At 50.8% G+C, this 17,506-nt stretch overlaps 1 protein-coding gene across 7 annotated transcripts in view; it reads right to left on the bottom strand.

The window, feature by feature from the left end:
* Positions 1 to 1,985: 1,985 nt before the first annotated feature.
* The window catches only part of PHF20L1 (PHD finger protein 20 like 1), a 65,559-nt gene continuing 50,038 nt past the window's right edge, over positions 1,986 to 17,506 (bottom strand). For all 7 annotated transcript variants that reach the window (XM_045861009.1, XM_045861012.1, XM_045861013.1 and 4 more), the window contains 8 exons: positions 16,496 to 16,603; positions 14,008 to 14,172; positions 11,591 to 11,772; positions 10,505 to 10,604; positions 8,925 to 9,120; positions 6,678 to 7,062; positions 5,264 to 5,426; positions 1,986 to 3,757 (listed from right to left, as the gene is read on the bottom strand). In XM_045861009.1, coding sequence (XP_045716965.1) covers positions 3,615 to 3,757; positions 5,264 to 5,426; positions 6,678 to 7,062; positions 8,925 to 9,120; positions 10,505 to 10,604; positions 11,591 to 11,772; positions 14,008 to 14,172; positions 16,496 to 16,603 — 1,442 coding nt within the window. In that variant the 3' untranslated portion in view covers positions 1,986 to 3,614. The remainder of the gene's footprint in view (positions 3,758 to 5,263; positions 5,427 to 6,677; positions 7,063 to 8,924; positions 9,121 to 10,504; positions 10,605 to 11,590; positions 11,773 to 14,007; positions 14,173 to 16,495; positions 16,604 to 17,506) is intronic.

Raw genomic sequence — 17,506 nt, 5'->3', positions numbered from 1 at the left:
CTGTCCATAGGAACGGGTGTCAGGGACGCAGGCTCTACCTGGAATGATGAGAATAACCATGTCCCCGAAAAGAGAGAGGGCTTTACCCTTATGTTTGAGAATCATAATCCACTGGTGTGGCTCAGTGGATTGAGCACAGGCCTGCAAACCAAAGGGTCACTGGTTCGAGTCCTAGTCAGGGCACATGCCGGGGTCGCAGGCCAGGTCCCCAGTAGGGGGCGCGTGAGAGGCAACCACACATTGATGTTTCTCTCCCTTCTTCCCTTCCCCTCTAAAAAATAATCTTTAAAAACACACACACACAAAAGAAAATAACTCAGTAGAACCACACACCAGTATGAGGAAGTGCAAATTCCATGTATCAGTAACACACTGAGAATGATCGCTTCTCACCAATGTCTGGATAGCAATAAAGTTATCTTTTCAAGAAACACCCTCTTCTAGTTTATTGTTTATATTTAAATGTATATCCTTGCGGGGTTTTAAAATTTTTTTAATTTTTTAATCCTCACCCAAGGATATATTGATTGATTTGAGAGGAACTTCAATGTGAGAAACATCAACTGGTTTCCTTGCGTACCCACCCCGACCAGGGATCGAACCTTTAACCTTTTGGTGCACAGGATGATACTCCAACCAACCGAGCCACTTGGCCAGGGCGCCTGTGGTTTTTTAAAGTAAGACTACGTGGAAGAAAAGCAGCTCATCTGAAACCTCTCATAGTACTGGACTTACACTCTCCTAAATAAGGAATGCTTAGCCCACTGGTTGGTCCAAGCCTTCAATCCTTGATACAGTCTTGATGCAGACGCCGGCCCACAGCATCCGTGTCACTATGGATGAAATGAGACATTCGCATGGACTGCTGAGTCTGGTGGAGGAAAAGGGACAGCATGGCTTTTCTCTCAAGGGGGCCCTTGCTGTGACCGGCCTTTATTGGGTTTCTCCGCCCATTACAGGATGGTCCTCATTGACTATGCCCAGGTTCACTTTAGGTGGTTACCTTTTACAGAAAACAAAGGAGCCAATGCTGCTAATCACATCACAGATGACGGGTATTTGCAAAGGAAAAGGCAAAAGTGGTTGAACTGGTTACACTCATTCTTGGAAGGTTTAGCATGGATTTTAGGAAGCTGCTCTGCAGTAAATGTCCTCAATTCAGGGTGGGGGAGGTTTTTTGTTTTTTTGTTTTGTTTTGTTTTGTTTTGTTTTTAGCAAGAGCAAGACTCAAAGCCGTCTAGGCACATTGCAGGCCTGATTCCCCACGGGAGAACCTATCCGTGGGCGTAAGTCCTGTGCATCTCTGAGTGGGAGCTGGGCCCACGCCATGCAAAACGGTCTCCTACACATTCTATATTAAATGGATATGTACATATAAATCATTTGACTTTGATTTGTTTTTAAAACCGAAATTTAAGAACTCATAGACTTCCAATTCATATACGTAGGAGCGGAGTAAAAACCTCAGCAATCTAACCCTCGGGAACTCCCAGGGTGCTGCCTGCTAACGAACAGCGTGACCTCACCGGAAGAGCACACGGGCCCTCGCCTGACCTCGGTGGCCGGGGGCTGAGAGGGTGAGGGCTCCCAGGTACAGAGGGGCTTCCTCAGGTGTGCCGAAGAGTCTAGGCACTGCCACTGTCAGGTTATAAAGTCAATGTCTAGGATTTAAGTGCAAGAGGGAAAAGCGTAGAGCTACTATTGTAACACGCGAAGGAAAGACACAGCATCGACCCTGAGACAGATACGTTAGCAAGTCTACTCCACACGTGGGGTACAGGCACTCTTTCTACTTTAATGTGAGAACTGAAGCAGCCATCCCAGAGTACCACCTCGACTAAAGCGTTTTATTCCTCAGTGATTGAGGTCTTTGACAAAGGTAACGCATCCCAGGGAGACACGCAGGACCGTGCTCTGTGTCCACTGCTCTTTGGCACATCGGTCAAATTAAAGAATCCCAAAAGGCAAGAAAAACTTTTCATGACTGTTTTGCACATTCTTTTAATCATGTTTACATCAAAATATAAGGCCGCAAAAAGGCAAGCTGAAATTTTAAGATATGTGGAATAGTTTTAATAAAGAGTTTTACATACAGTACCTTACATATAGAACAGTGTGTTTGCAAATTTAAATAACATCTGCATGTACAGTGGCGTGTGTTCTTATCAAAGATAAATCCGCGTCTACTGCCCATCAGTTCCCAAACGCGCTCAGGCAGACCGCCAGAACCGACGCACAGGACGAGGCGTGGAGTATTCGAGTGGGATGTGCCATCCAACAGCCTCCTCGGGAGTCTCTTCCCCCCTTTTTAAAAGAGTTTCAAAACCTGTACATACGTTGTTTTTAAAAACGGTCTGTTAAAAGGTAACATTTCATGTTAACCGCCAGTTCCCCTAGTCTACAGTAAGAAAACTAGATATGTGTGGGTATGAATACGCAGAGGCCAAGCGCGAATGCACGCCGAGCGTGGGTCTCCAGCACGCGCCCGCACGTCCGCCCGAGGAGGGCGGGCCTGGGCTCCGAGTCCAGCAAGAGCTAACGCAGCAACTTAGTTGCCTTTGGTTTCAGAAATGTGTCCATTTGTGATCAAAGCTAAAAGTTTTGAGTGCGCATGTATTTTTTAAAAATAAAATTCATCTTCAGAAATGAAGCTTTTCCAGTACTCCACCAACAGCAGTTTAGAAACCCACCGCCACGGACCCTTCTGACAGTGCCGCCCCCTCCTCCCGGCAGGGGCTCTGGGCACTCGCTCCTGAAGGCAAACGCTCAGCACACTCAGGGCCCAACGAGCGCCGCGAGCAACCCCACGCGTCACGTGCGGCGTCTGCGACACCCACGTCGGAGGGACCGGCGGCACCGTGTGGGACCTGAGGGAGACCCCCTCCCACCTAAAACCCTCGCCCTGGCGCTGTCGTCCCTGTTTGGCACACTGACCCTCTGCAACCCATTTTGTTTGCCATGAGCTCAATGCCCGCAGCAAACTCCCCTTGTCTGGTGCTTGTCTTTAGAACGTATTCGTGGTGAAGTGAGAACTCCAAACAGTGCCCCCAGGAGTGAGACTGCTACGGTCAGTTTTCTGATTAAGGACATCGGTCACCTAGGAAACAGCTCATGATCCTACGGGAGTTTCACTCTCCCGGAGCAGCCGCAGAGAAGACAGTTCTTACGCCACCTGTGGGCCCCTCCACAATTCCGGTTTCCTCCACGACTGTGTGTCTGGCCACGTGCTGGTGTGTCAGCGAGGGTTGATGGGTCTCCCTGTGACAAACTACGCAAATGCGCCCTCCGTCTTCCTGCAGGCGTCTCGAGCTTCACGGAATCACCTACTCAAGAACCCCGCCAGTTCCACCGCCTTCACACAGACTATATTCTACTCTCACCCTGGGCATATAATACAGTATCGTTTGTGGCTTGCTCATGAATTCTTTTTCCTCTTCACTTCCTTGATAAAGTTGTCCTTCACTTCCTTTTCCAAGGTACCACCCTACTGATGTCGCAAGTCAGGAAGCGACCGAACACCACTATGCTCGTGAGCCACCCACCCAGCAGGCACAAGGGTCGCAGGAGCGACGTGGCTGCCGAGAGCCAGCCCTCCCCGCGGGTGTCCGCAGCCGTCATACGGAGCAGAGGGTTGCTATCTGCTGCACTTTGCCCATGTCCATCAGAAGCTGCTTGATGTGGCGTTTCAGTTGGGGCAATCTTGTGAGAGGGTCAGGTGGCTCCAGCTCCCCCGTGAAATCCAGCCAGCTTTCCAGAACTGAAAGAGAGAACACACAAATTTAAGTGGGCACTAGAAGAACAGTCACAAAGTGGCGTAATTAGAAGGCTGGGCCCTGGCCGGTGTGGCTCAGTGGACTGAGTGCTGGCCTGCGAACCAAAGGGTCACCAGTTTGATTCCCATTCAGGGCGCAGGCCTGGGTTGTGAGCCAGGTCCCTGTTGCAGGGCATGCGAGAGGCAACCACATACTGTTTCTCTCTCTCTTTCGTCCTCCCTTCCCCTCTCTAACAAAAATAAATATATATTTTTTTAAACTTGGAAAAGTGATGGCGACCGAGTTCCCTTCCCGTCTTCTAGAAAGCCAGCATGTGCAGCCCTGGAGCTCCCTGCACAGCTGCTTATCCCACGAGGGCTCTACTCCCTCTTGGTAACCTCCACTTGCTGTTACTCTAGGTGATTTCCCCCGTGCAAATATGTAAATCAGCCTCATTTCGAACGTCCCCTTTTCCGCTCTTCCAGACTGGAAAGCCACAGCACCCTGAGCCGGCTCGCGCTTCTGCTGATTTAGGCTTAAACCATCTCTACTGCACTTTAAATGAACCTTAGCTACTCGAACTATTTTTACTTTAAATCCAGAAGTTCGTTTTAACAGAGGAAAGGAGGTGGCAATTTCTCAGTGTCCTTTTCAACTCTATGATTATCATTACTTTTTTAAAACATGCAAGCATATTAGAAGTCTGCAATGAATTTGCATTCTATACTTTTTACTAATAACAGAGGATGTCAAGTTGCATTTTTTTCTTTACAAAGCAACTCAAATCATTAATTCTACGGTTAGCTTATAACCAAATGGAAGATGCTTCTGAAATGAGTTTCCACTTCTCTTCTCCCAGGAAAAGCAAAGCGGTGGGAGCGCTAGCTTCGTCTGAGGTGAAGGTGTCACAGCCTTCTGCCAGTGGAAACGAGGGGGCGTGCGATCTGTGCGGTGCGGCGGGGAGAGGGTCGGCAGGCAGCGGGAAACAGTGCGTCAGGACCCGAGTCGCCGTGCTCTCGGTTACGGCGTGAGGACGCCGTCTTTCCTGTCTACTCCGCAGGCATCCGGGGCCGTGTACTTAAAGATACACGTTTTTTAAAAAACTACCTGAAAATCTGTTTGCAGACTTAGGTTGACCTACTCAACCTTGCAGGAGTATTTTGCTGTCGTTAGTCTCACCTAACAAATGTGACCAGTGTGAGAACAAAACTTCAAACTGCGCACTCCCAGACTTCACACAGGCCCGAAGACCTTAGTCTAACTACAACAAAAATACCCCGTATGTGCTCTACGTTGAGCCTGGCAGACGGGCAGTATTTAATAACTATCTACCTTAAAAAACAACTAAGACTATCCAGCAGTACGGCCACGAACTTCAAAGACCCCCACGCCCCGCCAGCCGCTGTGTGTCGAGCACTGAGTCCCCGTGGTCCCCACCCCGCACCGCCCGAGAACGCATCCAGCGACGGCACACGGCGGAGCAGCCGCGTGCCAGCCCTCCCGCAGATTACCGTCGACTTCCTTCTCTATCAGGTCCATCCTGCTGGTCACTTCGTTCTGCACGTCCTCTATGTGTGTCAGGAGGTTGAGCTGCCACTGGAGGTGCGAGTCCCCCGGGTCCTCAGCGCCCTTGTTGTCATGACACCCGGACACAGCACTCCTCTCGGCTGGGCTCTTTCCAGGAAACCGTCGGAGAAAACAGAGTGGGATGAAACGCGCCATCATAAAGAGAAAGATACACCAACGTCTCATCACCCGTAAGGATCGGAGAAATCCAACCAAACTCCTGGGATCCTTTTAAAGGAAGTTGAGCCCAGACTCCAACTACGTCTGATGGTTCAAGAGCAAACCTCCCCACCAGCTCTCCCTACAGTGCCAAGCAGCAGAGTGCTACACAGGGTCAAGTGCAGTGACTAAAGCACGCTGAATAAATGAAGTCACCAGCGATGCTCGATGATTAGGACGCCCAGCCAATGGAGACCGAGCCCCCCCCTCAGTTCATCTAAACCGGTGACATGCGCAGATGAAAGGGAAAGGCGATGATGCAAAAAAATCAGGACAGTCGGCAAAGACCAGTAACAAAGTCCAACCAACTGCAGACCGTCCCACGCTGATGCAGTTACATCAACGAGGCAAGAGGAAGATACAAATCTTTCAAAAATACAGAAAGTGCAAACTGCTTAATGCACACACACCAAACCTTAACTCAGAAATTACCCATTTCATAAAAAGGATATTAACCGGCAACATAATTTGCCACAAGTTTTATGAAATGCAAGCTTCCCAAATTCAAATACTTATTTATAGTGATTACTTGATAAAGGAAGCCAGACAAGTAAATAACTGATTTTAAAGTCGCACTGCTAATTGAAACTCGATTTTTAAAATCGAAGGCACATCTCTAAGACAAGCCCAGTGAACAGGAAATAAGCTCATAAACAGTCCTTGTACACAGAGCTCTGAGAACTCCACTTACTGCACAATGATGGGACTGATATGTGTATACAAACATGCTAACATTTTTTAAAGGACTGAGGCGCCACCTTTCATCTCAAGTGCATGAAGAAAGGAAGACAGGCTGTATCACAATACAGACGCACCCCCACGCACGTTCACGTTCTCAGACATTTTCATCTGCAATGAAGTGCGGCTCGTGTTTCTACGGGCATCTGGGTAGGCTAAGAAAACTGAAACTTCTGTTAGGACCCAAGTTTACTGAGTTACCACAGTTCTGAATTAGGGAAAAACTAAATGTCCAAACTGCCAGTGCTTTCTTGTAGAGAAAGCAAACCCCTCCTTATGCTAACGAGACCCCCGTGGACTCGGATGCAGAAGCGAGGCCTGGAAACGCAGCGGGTGTTATTTTGCAGCTCCCCCCGCTGAGCTGCCATACTTCCCGCACACAGACAGACAGAGCAGGCACACCTTGGCAGGCACCCCGTCGTGTCTCCCCGGCGGGCACTGGAAGCGGCTCTTCTTCCTCACGCAGAACTCGCGCTCCCCTTCAGAGCCGCTACCCTCGTCGTCGTCGTCGTCGTCGTCGTCCGAGCTCCCGGGGTCCACCGGGGGCCTGCGGTCCTGGCCGCAGCCCTGCGGCTTCTGGTAGCTGTGCTCGCTGGTGATGTAGGTCCCTTCCGCCTTCGGGGGCGCGCGCGGTGCTTCCTTGTGGTTCTGCACCTGGCACCTGCTCTCTGCCAGACTCACTGCGTCTTGCACAGAGGCTCTCTTCTCCGCCCCAGCAATGACCTGATCTTGTCTTTTCCGCTTCCCAGAACAGGCCCAGAGGTGAAGGTCAGGGTGGTGTTTATTCCTTCAAACAAAGTTGGAGAAACAGCAATTCAAAAAACATCTCGCAACACATTTACACCGAGGTTCTCAGCAGTACAGTTCTGCAGTTGGCCCTCGGCGCCGCCTGCCCTCTGTTCACGGAGCGTGCCTGCCGCAGGCCCCGGCCCGGCTCCCCGGCGAGGACCCGGCCTGCCGCCAGGGGAGCCAGGCTGGCAGGAGAGCGGAGACTCCAGACAGAAGGGAAGACAGCCCTTAGGTTAACCTGCCTCAGAATTTCACCCAGAATTTGAATTCTCACAATTTTATGGAAATAGTTCTCAAGGGAAGAGCAATAATAAATTCTGTTGATATTTTTCATCATTGAATATATGCACTTTTTCTACTGAATTTTCACTGTATTTTTAAATTGTACAACGTGAAAAACCTTTACGTGAGCATACTTTACAATCTTCAATCAGAAAGCGATACTCACGCATGACAGAAAGTCCCAACCACAACTCGTCCCGCGGGAAAAGCTCTCTGCCACGGCAACCCTAACACCTGAGCGTGACCTTCGAGACTCGCCTACACACGCGAAATTCTCTTCGCAATGGGCAGGCACACACTTTCCTCTGCACACAGAGTGCTCACGCGGTCTGCGTTCTTCCCGCGGGACGCGTGTGGGCGTCTCGCCGTGTCAGTGCACACAGCAACAAGATCCCCCTCAGGCGCCCCGGTCTAAGCACCCCGCCGACTCCCCGCGGACGGACGTGTGCGTCTCTGCACACAAGTGAGAACGGGTCAGACACATTTCTAAGGTGGGACTGCGGAATCCTGCAGGCAGTTTTACTCTGATGGGGGGGCCTACATGACCCCCAGGAAGGCTACTCTGGGGGCGAACGAAGGCCTGGAGCCAGGGGGCGGTGCTCTGGCCGGGCCGGGCCTCCGGGGCAGGAGGCCAGGGAGCCGCGGCAGTGGCCCGGCAGGGGGCGCGGAGCCCTGTCCCCGGAGCCCGGGGAGGCTCCGCGGCACCTCTAGCTGGAGAGAGACAAGCTCCCAGATGTCCTTTACCGAGACCACCGCAGCCACCGCGTGGGAACCGGACTGGAGAGGACAAGCCTGGCACTGCGGAGGCTGGGGGAGGAACGGCGCCCTGCCCCAGGAGGCGGGCACCCCACACACAGTGAGTCCGCGGGACGGGGCGCCGCAGGCACCAAGCCCACGCTGGACGCCGGGCGCCGGGCTGGGGACAAAGAACAGGGGACGGGCGAGTGGGCCCAAGTCAAGGAAATCCTGTGGAAGCCAGAGCTGCATCCTGCTTTTATACAAATACGTGTTTTTTCACTAGGTGCTGAAAGCTGAAAAGGACATGGAGAACATTCTGATGCGCTGTTTAGGGGGGCAAACCTGTTTTTATGGGATAATTGTCTGGGAAGACTAAACCACGCTTGGTGCACAGCGGCGGGACGGCTCACACGACCCATCAGCAACCGTCCAAGTCAACTGATGGTAAGGTGACTGGACAACACACTCCAGAGCCTGTTCACCGGGCAGCAGCAGCAGCAGCACCCCAGGCGGAGGACCGAGAACACAGCGCTCCCGGCAGCCAGTGCTCTGACTCTGGGCCAGCGCGACGCACCACGCGCCCGCGGGGACAGGGACGGGACTAGCGTCTGCTGAGACCCCAGACACTGCCCCTCCCCCCAGCCTCAGGCACCCACCCTAGTGCCCCAGGCGCGAAGCAGCCGGCCGTCCAGAAAGTTATTAATCTTTCCTCTGTTTTAGTTAAAACTTATTCAAAGAACGCTTCTGCCTCCCTAGCTGCCAGTCCGGGTCTTGGAAAGGCCGGGTGATCTAGCTCGCACGGGAATCTGGACGAGAGTGGCCGCCGCCCGCCCGACTTACTTGAGGATGCCGATCTTCAGCTGCAGGCCGTGCAGGACTTCGGTGACGCCACAGACGTCGGCGAGCAGGTGATGTGTGGAAACGATCTTTTTGGCATTTAAATGAGAATAATTCTCTTTTAAAAACGACAACCCACACATTCTCCCATTATTCAACCAGTCCTTATCATAGCGGTATTTTGCACTCCACCTCTGACCTGGGGAGGAAGTTGACATGAAAGTCACAAAGGAGCCCCTCATCCAGGGCGCCTCTCAGCCCCTCCTAACGTTCCTCGGGAAGCAAGGCGAGCCCCACGCGAAGCCACACTCTACAGAAGGGCGGGAGCCGGCTCGGGGAGGAGACTTCCTGCCCGCGGAGGACAGGCTCCATGAAGGAGAGTCTGCTGCAGACGGCACCTGCGAAGGGAACCTTGAGTCGCTGCTTCCCATTTTTCGTGCAGCTGTCATCTGTCCTCCAAAAGGGCTGAAAGGACTGGAAAGAAACTAGACAGGGGCAGCTGCTTCTCTCACTGACCTCTGTTTTGACCGGGATGACACAGTTCTAGGTAAGTGACAAGCGCCCCTCCCCACGGCCGAAACCTCTGAGCATCCCCTGCTGCACTCTGAGCCAGTGGAGGTGTCATCAGAAGGAACCACCTCACCCGTTACCAGGTTCAGCAAACAGAGGCATCAGTGAATGCTGCTGCGTGAACCAATGTCTCTGTGCACAGAGATCTGAGTAACGCCCCCTTCTTAACGTCACTCCATTTCTTTAATCCTCACCTGAGGACAGGCTCACTGACTCTTTATTTTTATAGAAGAGAAGGGAGGGAGGGGGGAGAGAAACACGGATCAGTTGCCTCCCATTCCCGACCTGACCGAGGATCAAGCCACAGCCCAGGTATGTGCCCTGATGAGGGATCAGGCCAGAGACCTTCCGCTCTGGAGACAGAACAGTTCATGAGCCTCCTAACTGAGACATCTGGCTGTCTTCTGCCTCCGGGGCTGAAAGTGCGCACACCACGCAGAGCCCTGCTGCCATGAGAGCCGGCGGCGAGGCGGCGCTGCGTGCACCACAGAGTGGTGATCGGGGAGCCCCCCCCCCACCCCGTGCGGGTGCTCCTCCTGGTCCTGCCACGCCCACTACCATCCTAGTCACCGGGTGCTCGGCCGGCTCTGTGCGCCCCAGGTGCCTCATCAGTGAAACAAAGGAACCACAGGTGACAATCTGAGACCCTCTGGGCTCTAAAATTCACTGGACACACAGCACTATCAGAAACTTTGTAAGACCACGCCAGGAACGTAAGTTCAAACCAGAGTTCCATTCGAACAGCTGTGCACGAACCTACCTAGAAATCAGCGCACAGGAGCACACTAAGGGGCTAATTCTTCTTCGGCAAAAAGCCTGAGCTCTGTCCTTCCAGTAAGGTGGTGACTCTGCTGATGGACTTACAGGAATGCTTTTGCCCAAGTTATTAGTATGAAAAATAAAACTGTCCCAGTGGGAAATACTTGGAAGTTTCAAGGTGGAAGCAGGGCCTCCCCGGCAAGGGCGGGGCGGCGTCTGGGGCAGCGGCACCATGGGCAGTGGGGGAACCTTACCGGGAGGGTCTCGGCAGACGTAGCAGGTGTACTGCTCCGGGATGCTCTCCTCCAGCAGCCCCAGGCACACGCTGTGCTGCCAGCACAGACACTCGTCACACTGCGGAGACACCAGCCCACAGTCACCATCCCACAGTCACCGTCGAGTCCCTGTGCGCGTGCGCCACCGCAACTCCCTGCACACACGCCCGTGTGCACGCTCCCTCCCGCCATGTCCCTCCGCACAACTAGAGCAAGTGCTGCGTGAGGAGGAAGTCTATTTTGGGGAGCTTCCTCTTGTTGCACCTATTAAACTGTGCTTTGATAGGTTATTTGATCCATAAACTCATGAAACTGCTTCTCTCATTTATTTCCCACTGAGTTTTTTAGGCAATTACATATTTTAAACTTTAAGAAGTAGCTTAGCAAAGTGTGCAGAAATTTTCTTTAAAAAGGCAAGTTTGTAGCAGTACCTGTAACAACAATCTCTTAAATTTTTAGTTCCCTTATTTGAGAAAACTAGTAAAAAGGGGGAGGAAAAAGGAGATCACTATTTTTTCATTCCTATAACACCTCCAAATCTTCCAAATGCCATCACAAAAATATGTGTTATACTTCCCTTTTTCTTAAACATACCCTCTCCACAGGGAGAGGCTGTTTGCAGTGGTTCACCCCTGCGGCAAGGCGTCCCTTTAACCTTTGAGAGCAGGGGGGACTTGCACGGTTCCGCGGCTGCCTGTTGGAGGGGGCCGACCAGCGTGACTAATCACACAGGGGCCCAGACCAGGAAGAGCAGGGCTGGGGCCTCCCTGTCGGGGCGGGCAGGCGCTGGCCCACCTTCGCGGCTCCTGAAACGCACTTCAGCCCGACGCCCTCCCTCGAGCGGAACAGCCCAGCAGAGGCAGAGGGCCCAGGAACTAGGGAGCGTCTCCCTCTGGGATGCAGAGATGCCCAGTCCCCACTGCTGTGCTGTGAGCCTTGCGGCCAGTTAGAAGCCTCCACCCCCGACAGGACGGTGAGTTAGAGGGGGCAACGGAAGCCCGCCAGGGCGTGCTCGCCGGGGGCCTGCGATCTCGGAGTCTGCCCCATGGGGAGGGGGGAGAGTACCTGGATCATGAAGCCGTTCTCCTCGTCCATCTCACAAATGCACCGCACGATTTCATTCAGCGCATCGTCTTCATCCTGAGATTCCTCGAAGTTGGTTGAGTCGAAGTCCTGATTGTATTCGTCCCCACTGAGAAGCAAACTCTCTGTTGAAGAGTCGTCTAGGAATTCCACATCTGTTAGGTCTGGAATATACATTAAAGTCCACTCAGCATATTTCCCCATTGTATGGGAAGTGATTACAAGCTATTACGTATCTAGCAACCAAGGGCAAAGAAATGGATAAATAGGTTATTTATCTCTGGACAGGGAAACAAATGATTTTTAAAGTTTAGGTAATTACAACTGCTTTACATCTTAATGCATACACACTATTACTCAGAAAGCATCCCCTAGTCCTGGAGTTTAGAGCTTATAGCTAAGGTTGACACTGGGTTGGCCAAAAAGTTCATTTGATTTTTTCTGTAAGATGGCTGTAGTAGCACTTTATTAACTTCGTCTGAAACAATTCTGTTAGACTGAATTGTGACAGCTGTCGTATCAACGTGCATTTAAACAACTTACAAAAATTAGTGAATTTTTGTGTAGCCATTTTAATATTGAATATAAGAAAATAGGCAACATTTCTGGCATATTATGCTTCATCATGTCAAGAAAGGTAAAAACGCAGCTGAAACGCAAAGAAAAGACGTGTGCAGCGTGCGGAGAAGGGGCCGTGACGGACCGAACGCGTCAGAGGTGGTGTGCGAGCGCCCGTGCCGCAGCTCTCTCCTCGCTGGACGGTGCTCCGCAGCCAGGCAGCCCGGCTGGAGTTGGTCGTGGTCCCACGGGGACACTGAGAACCACCAGTGTTCTGCCATGGGGCAGGCAGCTGGTGTACTCAAAACATCCAAAGCAATAGAGTTATTGGTGAAAATGAAAAACGCACATTTTATTTTGCAGAAAAAACCCTGCGGACTCACCGGCCAGCCCAGTAACAGCAATTTAAACCCGCATAGGCCCCAAGTGCGTCCGCACGCCGTCCCTTTGGCCCTCGCAGAGAAAGCGGGTTCGTTATCTGAGCTGCGACGGCACTCGGGGGTGGAGGGCTCGCCTGCCGGGGGTCTAATAGCCGTGTTCTTCTCCCTAGCAACGTCAGTGTTACCGACCACCAGCGCGCTTCACACGGCACTCCGCTGCTCCGTGACGCGGCCGGCTGGTGACGCGGCCGGCTGAACGCCAGGTGGGCCTGACAAAAGCCTGAGCCCCTAATGGCCCCCCCAGGATCTCGTCAGCTGGGATCATGAGTTCCCCCAGGAATCTAAAATGTTCATTTTGACAATAATCCTTAAAAAGTGAATACGTATATTCTAGAAATCAGATTACATGAAGGACCACTACATACGACCTGATTTAAATGTCAGGTTTCTTTCAGGTTTGTATTTACAAATGGGAAAAGGGTGGGAAAGGAGCATGACTTTTTCCTAATATGCCTCCCTCCATTTTTTTTTTTAATTAAAAACCTCCAGAGTGCAGAGTGCTTATTCAGGGCACAGAACATGCTCTTCTCCAGTGTGCGAGAGGAGTCGGTCCTGGGCGGTGGCGGGCAGCAGCAGCGCAGAGGAACCCACGGCCCGTCTCTGCCCTGGGCGCACCCGAAGGGAGAGAGAGCCGGGAAGCCGGCTCGCCAGGTCTCACGGGTCCTGCTCTGCTGGGACTCTAGTCTCAAGCCGCTGCCATCAAGGCCTGGACTTGGGGGATTCTCCGCTCCCACGCTGAGAACCTGAAAGGTCAGGGCGCACCACCACCCATGCGAGGACTCGCAGGAAAAGCTGCGAGTCCAACTGCGGGACTCGGTCACCCCCGAGGCGGCCTTCTGCCCATGTAAGGGCGCCCGGCACCTGACTGGGCTCCGGTCACTGCTCTGACCGCAGCCCCGGACCTTCGGTTATGGATGGACCCGCGAGCACGAATTCAAAGTTCATCTTTAATACTAGACAAATATTTAGATAAAAAGCATGATCTTTGGAGTTAAGATCGACCTTGGTTTGAGTTTTGCCTCTAACCAGCCCCAAAAGTTACTTAAATTATAATCCTCTGCTTTTTAATCTTACAGTGTGGATAAGAATATCTACTGTATAAGCTGGTAGTGAAGAATATGAAACATATGTACAAACACCCATGGAAAACCGGAATATGGTAGAAACCAAGAGTGTCCTCCTACCATCTGTCCTATAGCTAAGTATACAGCCATTTTACTTAATATAAATTAAATAGTAACTCAAAGTTCTGATGATGACCTTTCCTGGTAGTTGATAAAATAACTTTTCAAACGTTTGTGTGCACTGTCGTCAGGTAGGCCCTCAATGAAGTATGGTTTACACTCAGTTCTACATTTAAGAATCTTCAGACTTGTTTTAAACGTTACATGGCACACGTACTTTCCCCACTGAGATCAACCGACAGGATCGCCCTTGGGTACTGATACGCTGTGTTCTTCTCTGTGAACATGCTCCGCAGGGCCAGAGAACTCCCGGAGGGCCGCGTCAGTGGAGAGCAGCACCTCTCCAAAAATTCCAAGGAGCTGTCTTCGTAGTCTGAATAGTCTGCAATGTAAGACACGTACAGAAATATTAATAAAACGTCAGGGAACCAAGAAGAGTGACCACAAAAACAGTGAAAAAGTCAGTTTTAGGACTCATATGCCCAGACAGCACACAGGCAGCAGAGACCACGGTGCCCTAACGGTCCCATCGGGTTCTGGCTGAGTAGCCCGGAGTGAGCAATGCCGGCGTCAGCCTGCGCTGCAGCAAGGGGAGATTACCAGGGCTGCAGACGGGATTAAGATTGCTACTCGGCTGACCTTACAGCAGGGAGAGGACCCTGGCTATCTGGGTGGGCCCAGTGCAGTCTCAAGGGTCCCGAAGTTCAGGGAGGGGCACGAGAGTCAGTGCTGGAGTGACGTGAAGTGAGAAGGGCTTGCGGGGCCCCTGAGCTGGCTTGGAAGATGGCAGGGGACACGTCCAAGACACGCAGCAGCCTTGAGAAGCCAGACAAGGCAAAATGGATGCCCCCCTAGAGCCTCCAGAAAGACACGCCATCCAACTGACGCCTTGGCCGTAGCCCAGTGAGACCTGTCTCAGGCTGCTGACCGGCAGAACTCAAAGGTAACACATCTGTGAGGTCGTAGGTGGCTGATGTGCAGCAACCTGTGACGGCAGGCAGCACTGATACAGTGGTCGTCACCACAGAGACCACATGAGAGCCGCACTGGCTGGGCGTGCTGTGTGCCACGCAGGCTCCGAGTGCTTTAAGTGTAGTGACTAAAGGCAGTAACTCCCTCAACCCTCGCGACCAACCAAGAAGGGTGCCACAACAGCTGGAGCTCTTACACATGAAAGAAGGGAGAAGGAAAGACTAAATAAATTGCCCCCAAATACAGAGCTATCAACAGCAGAGCCAACATTCAAACCCAGACAGCCTAGCTACAGAAGCCTTATTCTTAACCAAAAAGAGTGGCCACTGGGTTTCCACACATAGAGTGCACACGAAGCAGAGGGTTTGTCCGAGCGGACTCCTGGGGCCCGCCCCCTCCCCTGCAGGCCCACAGGTTGGGAGTGGGGGTGCTCCCGGAGGATGCCGGTGCTGTCAGGCCGCAGGGCAACCTTCGGGCGCCCCGTACCAGCCCGCCTCCCTCGGCCTCACAGCAACCGCTCAGATGGCCCCACGCTGCGGGTTCAGGCGCAGACTCCGGGAGGGCACTCGCCGGCCAGGCACTGCGCTAGCCAAGGACTTCACCCAGCCACCTCCCTGCACGTCAGCGATAAACCTACGAAGCAGAAACTGTCACTTATCGCTTCAGAAGTGAGAAAACCGAGGCTGGCAGAGTTTAAGCATTGTGTCCAAGGTCACCCAACTATTAAATGCTGCAACAGGATCCGAACTCCCACACTCCACTTTCAACGCTGGCTTGGTTAGTTTCGCTCACCAGTTTCTATACTTTTATTTTCAACACTCCTCTGTCCTCTCTATCCTTATGTGTATATTTGCCTCTTAAAAATGACATATAAGTGGATTTTTAAAAAATAAAACTATTATGATAATGTCTCTCATACAGTTATAATCACTGATCTATTCAGATTATTTTCAAATATTATTTTGTAATTTCTAATTTTCTTCTTTTCTGTTTTTCTCTTATTGTCTTCTTTCTTTTGGATTTTTTCCATTACACACCCCCCTTGGATATTATACCCCATGTCTCCATTCTTTCAGTGTTCATGTCAGAAATTGTAAAATGCAGATTTGACTTATTTAACAATAAATTTCTTTTACTCTTCCAAAAAAATAGAAACACTGATATCTCAATTCACATGCTGTTATTTCGGTTACACAGCTCTGTTCTCCACCCTTCGTTTCTGTCTCCCCCACACAGGACGTGCGCACGTAACTGGTGTTTAGACGCACCCACAGACTCGCGCTCTCTGCTCGTGGCTTCTCCTGGCTTCCCAGCCCTCCTCTGTCATCGTGTTCCTTAGGCCTTTCAAGTACACGCGCTACCCAATAGGCTATCACTTCCTTTTCTCAAGTTTTTCTGAAAGGTGATTCAAGGCACTACACCAAATTCTAGATTAAGAACAATCCTTCAGTCCGCTAAAGGGTGCTGGGGCAGAGCATCTAGTCCACCATAAGGATGGAAAAGAAAGTCTCCAATTGTCGCAAAGATTCACGTACAGACTGCTTAATTTATAGATCTAGTAAAACATAGCCCCGTACTTTCAAAATTAGCAAGACGGAGGAAAGCCACAGGAACTTCTCAGTTCTCATCCATGTGGGAATCTCGCCCTACCTCCATTTGCTACAAGATGAGAGGAAAGTTGAAAACATCTTACAATGTTTAATCATTGGGAATCACCATTTTAACGTGCTTACCATGCTGCTTAGATTTCTTTTTCTTTTTCTTCTTCTTCTTCTGTTTTGGTTTGTAGTGATCTTTGTCTTTCTTCTCTTTTCTTTCCTTATCCTTTTCTTTTCTCTTACCTACACGACAAGAATAAGTCAGTCAGCCGTGTGGCTGACCCCGAGTCGCTCCTGTGCGGTCAACCTAAAAGCAGCATTTACGTTGTAATCAGCTATTCCAGTCACCTGCCCAGAGCGGACGGATTCAGTTAAACTGTTTCTGTCCTGAGTCTGGAGCTCCTGCTTAGCTTACTGGGCTATAAGAGGGGATCTTCATTAGCAGTGCTGAGAAATCCCAACTCCTGACACCTTGAAGTTAACACAGACAGCAGTTAAAACCTTTAAACGAGTAATGTAACTCCGCTTCCTGACACGGCAAGAAATAAGCTGCACAATTTAAGACCTGTCTGAGGAGGCTCAGCATTTCCACATTTAATTTAATAAAATGTCTGAGAAAATTTTGAAAAATCTTGATCTTTTTTCTTTGGAGAAATAAAAGACATCAAACCAACACATAAATTCATTCAGTCTTTCAATATTTTCCCCGTGTGTACAAGAATGAAGACTAAAAACACAAAGAAAAACCTTATTTCATTAAATGTATTCTTTCCAAAATTTTAGAATATTCCTTTTTCCAAATTATAATGCACTTTTAAAAAATAAATGGGTGTTAAAGGAGCACCCTGGAACGTTTTACTTTAAATTGATCCATCACACACATTCACTGCTGCCCCAGCCCAGGGTGAGTGAGCCTGCAGCTCATCGCCCGCATCTGATCGGCTCTCAGTGACCCCAGCTCCAGTTAGCTGGTCTGTAGAGTAAGGAGGACTATCATCCATTACTCCAAAAGGTTTAGGCATCATACCACAAAACTAGGAAACAATAGCAGAAAACTTAGTCACTTTTTTATACGGTAGGTTAAAGAAGACAGTCTGGAAAAAAACCTTTTTGTTTAACATCCCTTCTCGAAGCTTCAACAATATT

This window comes from Phyllostomus hastatus, unplaced genomic scaffold, assembly GCF_019186645.2.
Source record: "Phyllostomus hastatus isolate PE091 unplaced genomic scaffold, TTU_PhHast_1.1 phas_scaffold_21, whole genome shotgun sequence".
Lineage (NCBI taxonomy): Eukaryota > Metazoa > Chordata > Mammalia > Chiroptera > Phyllostomidae > Phyllostomus > Phyllostomus hastatus.
The sequence above is the reverse complement of the archived record's forward strand: the minus strand, read 5'-3'. Positions and strand labels throughout refer to the sequence as shown.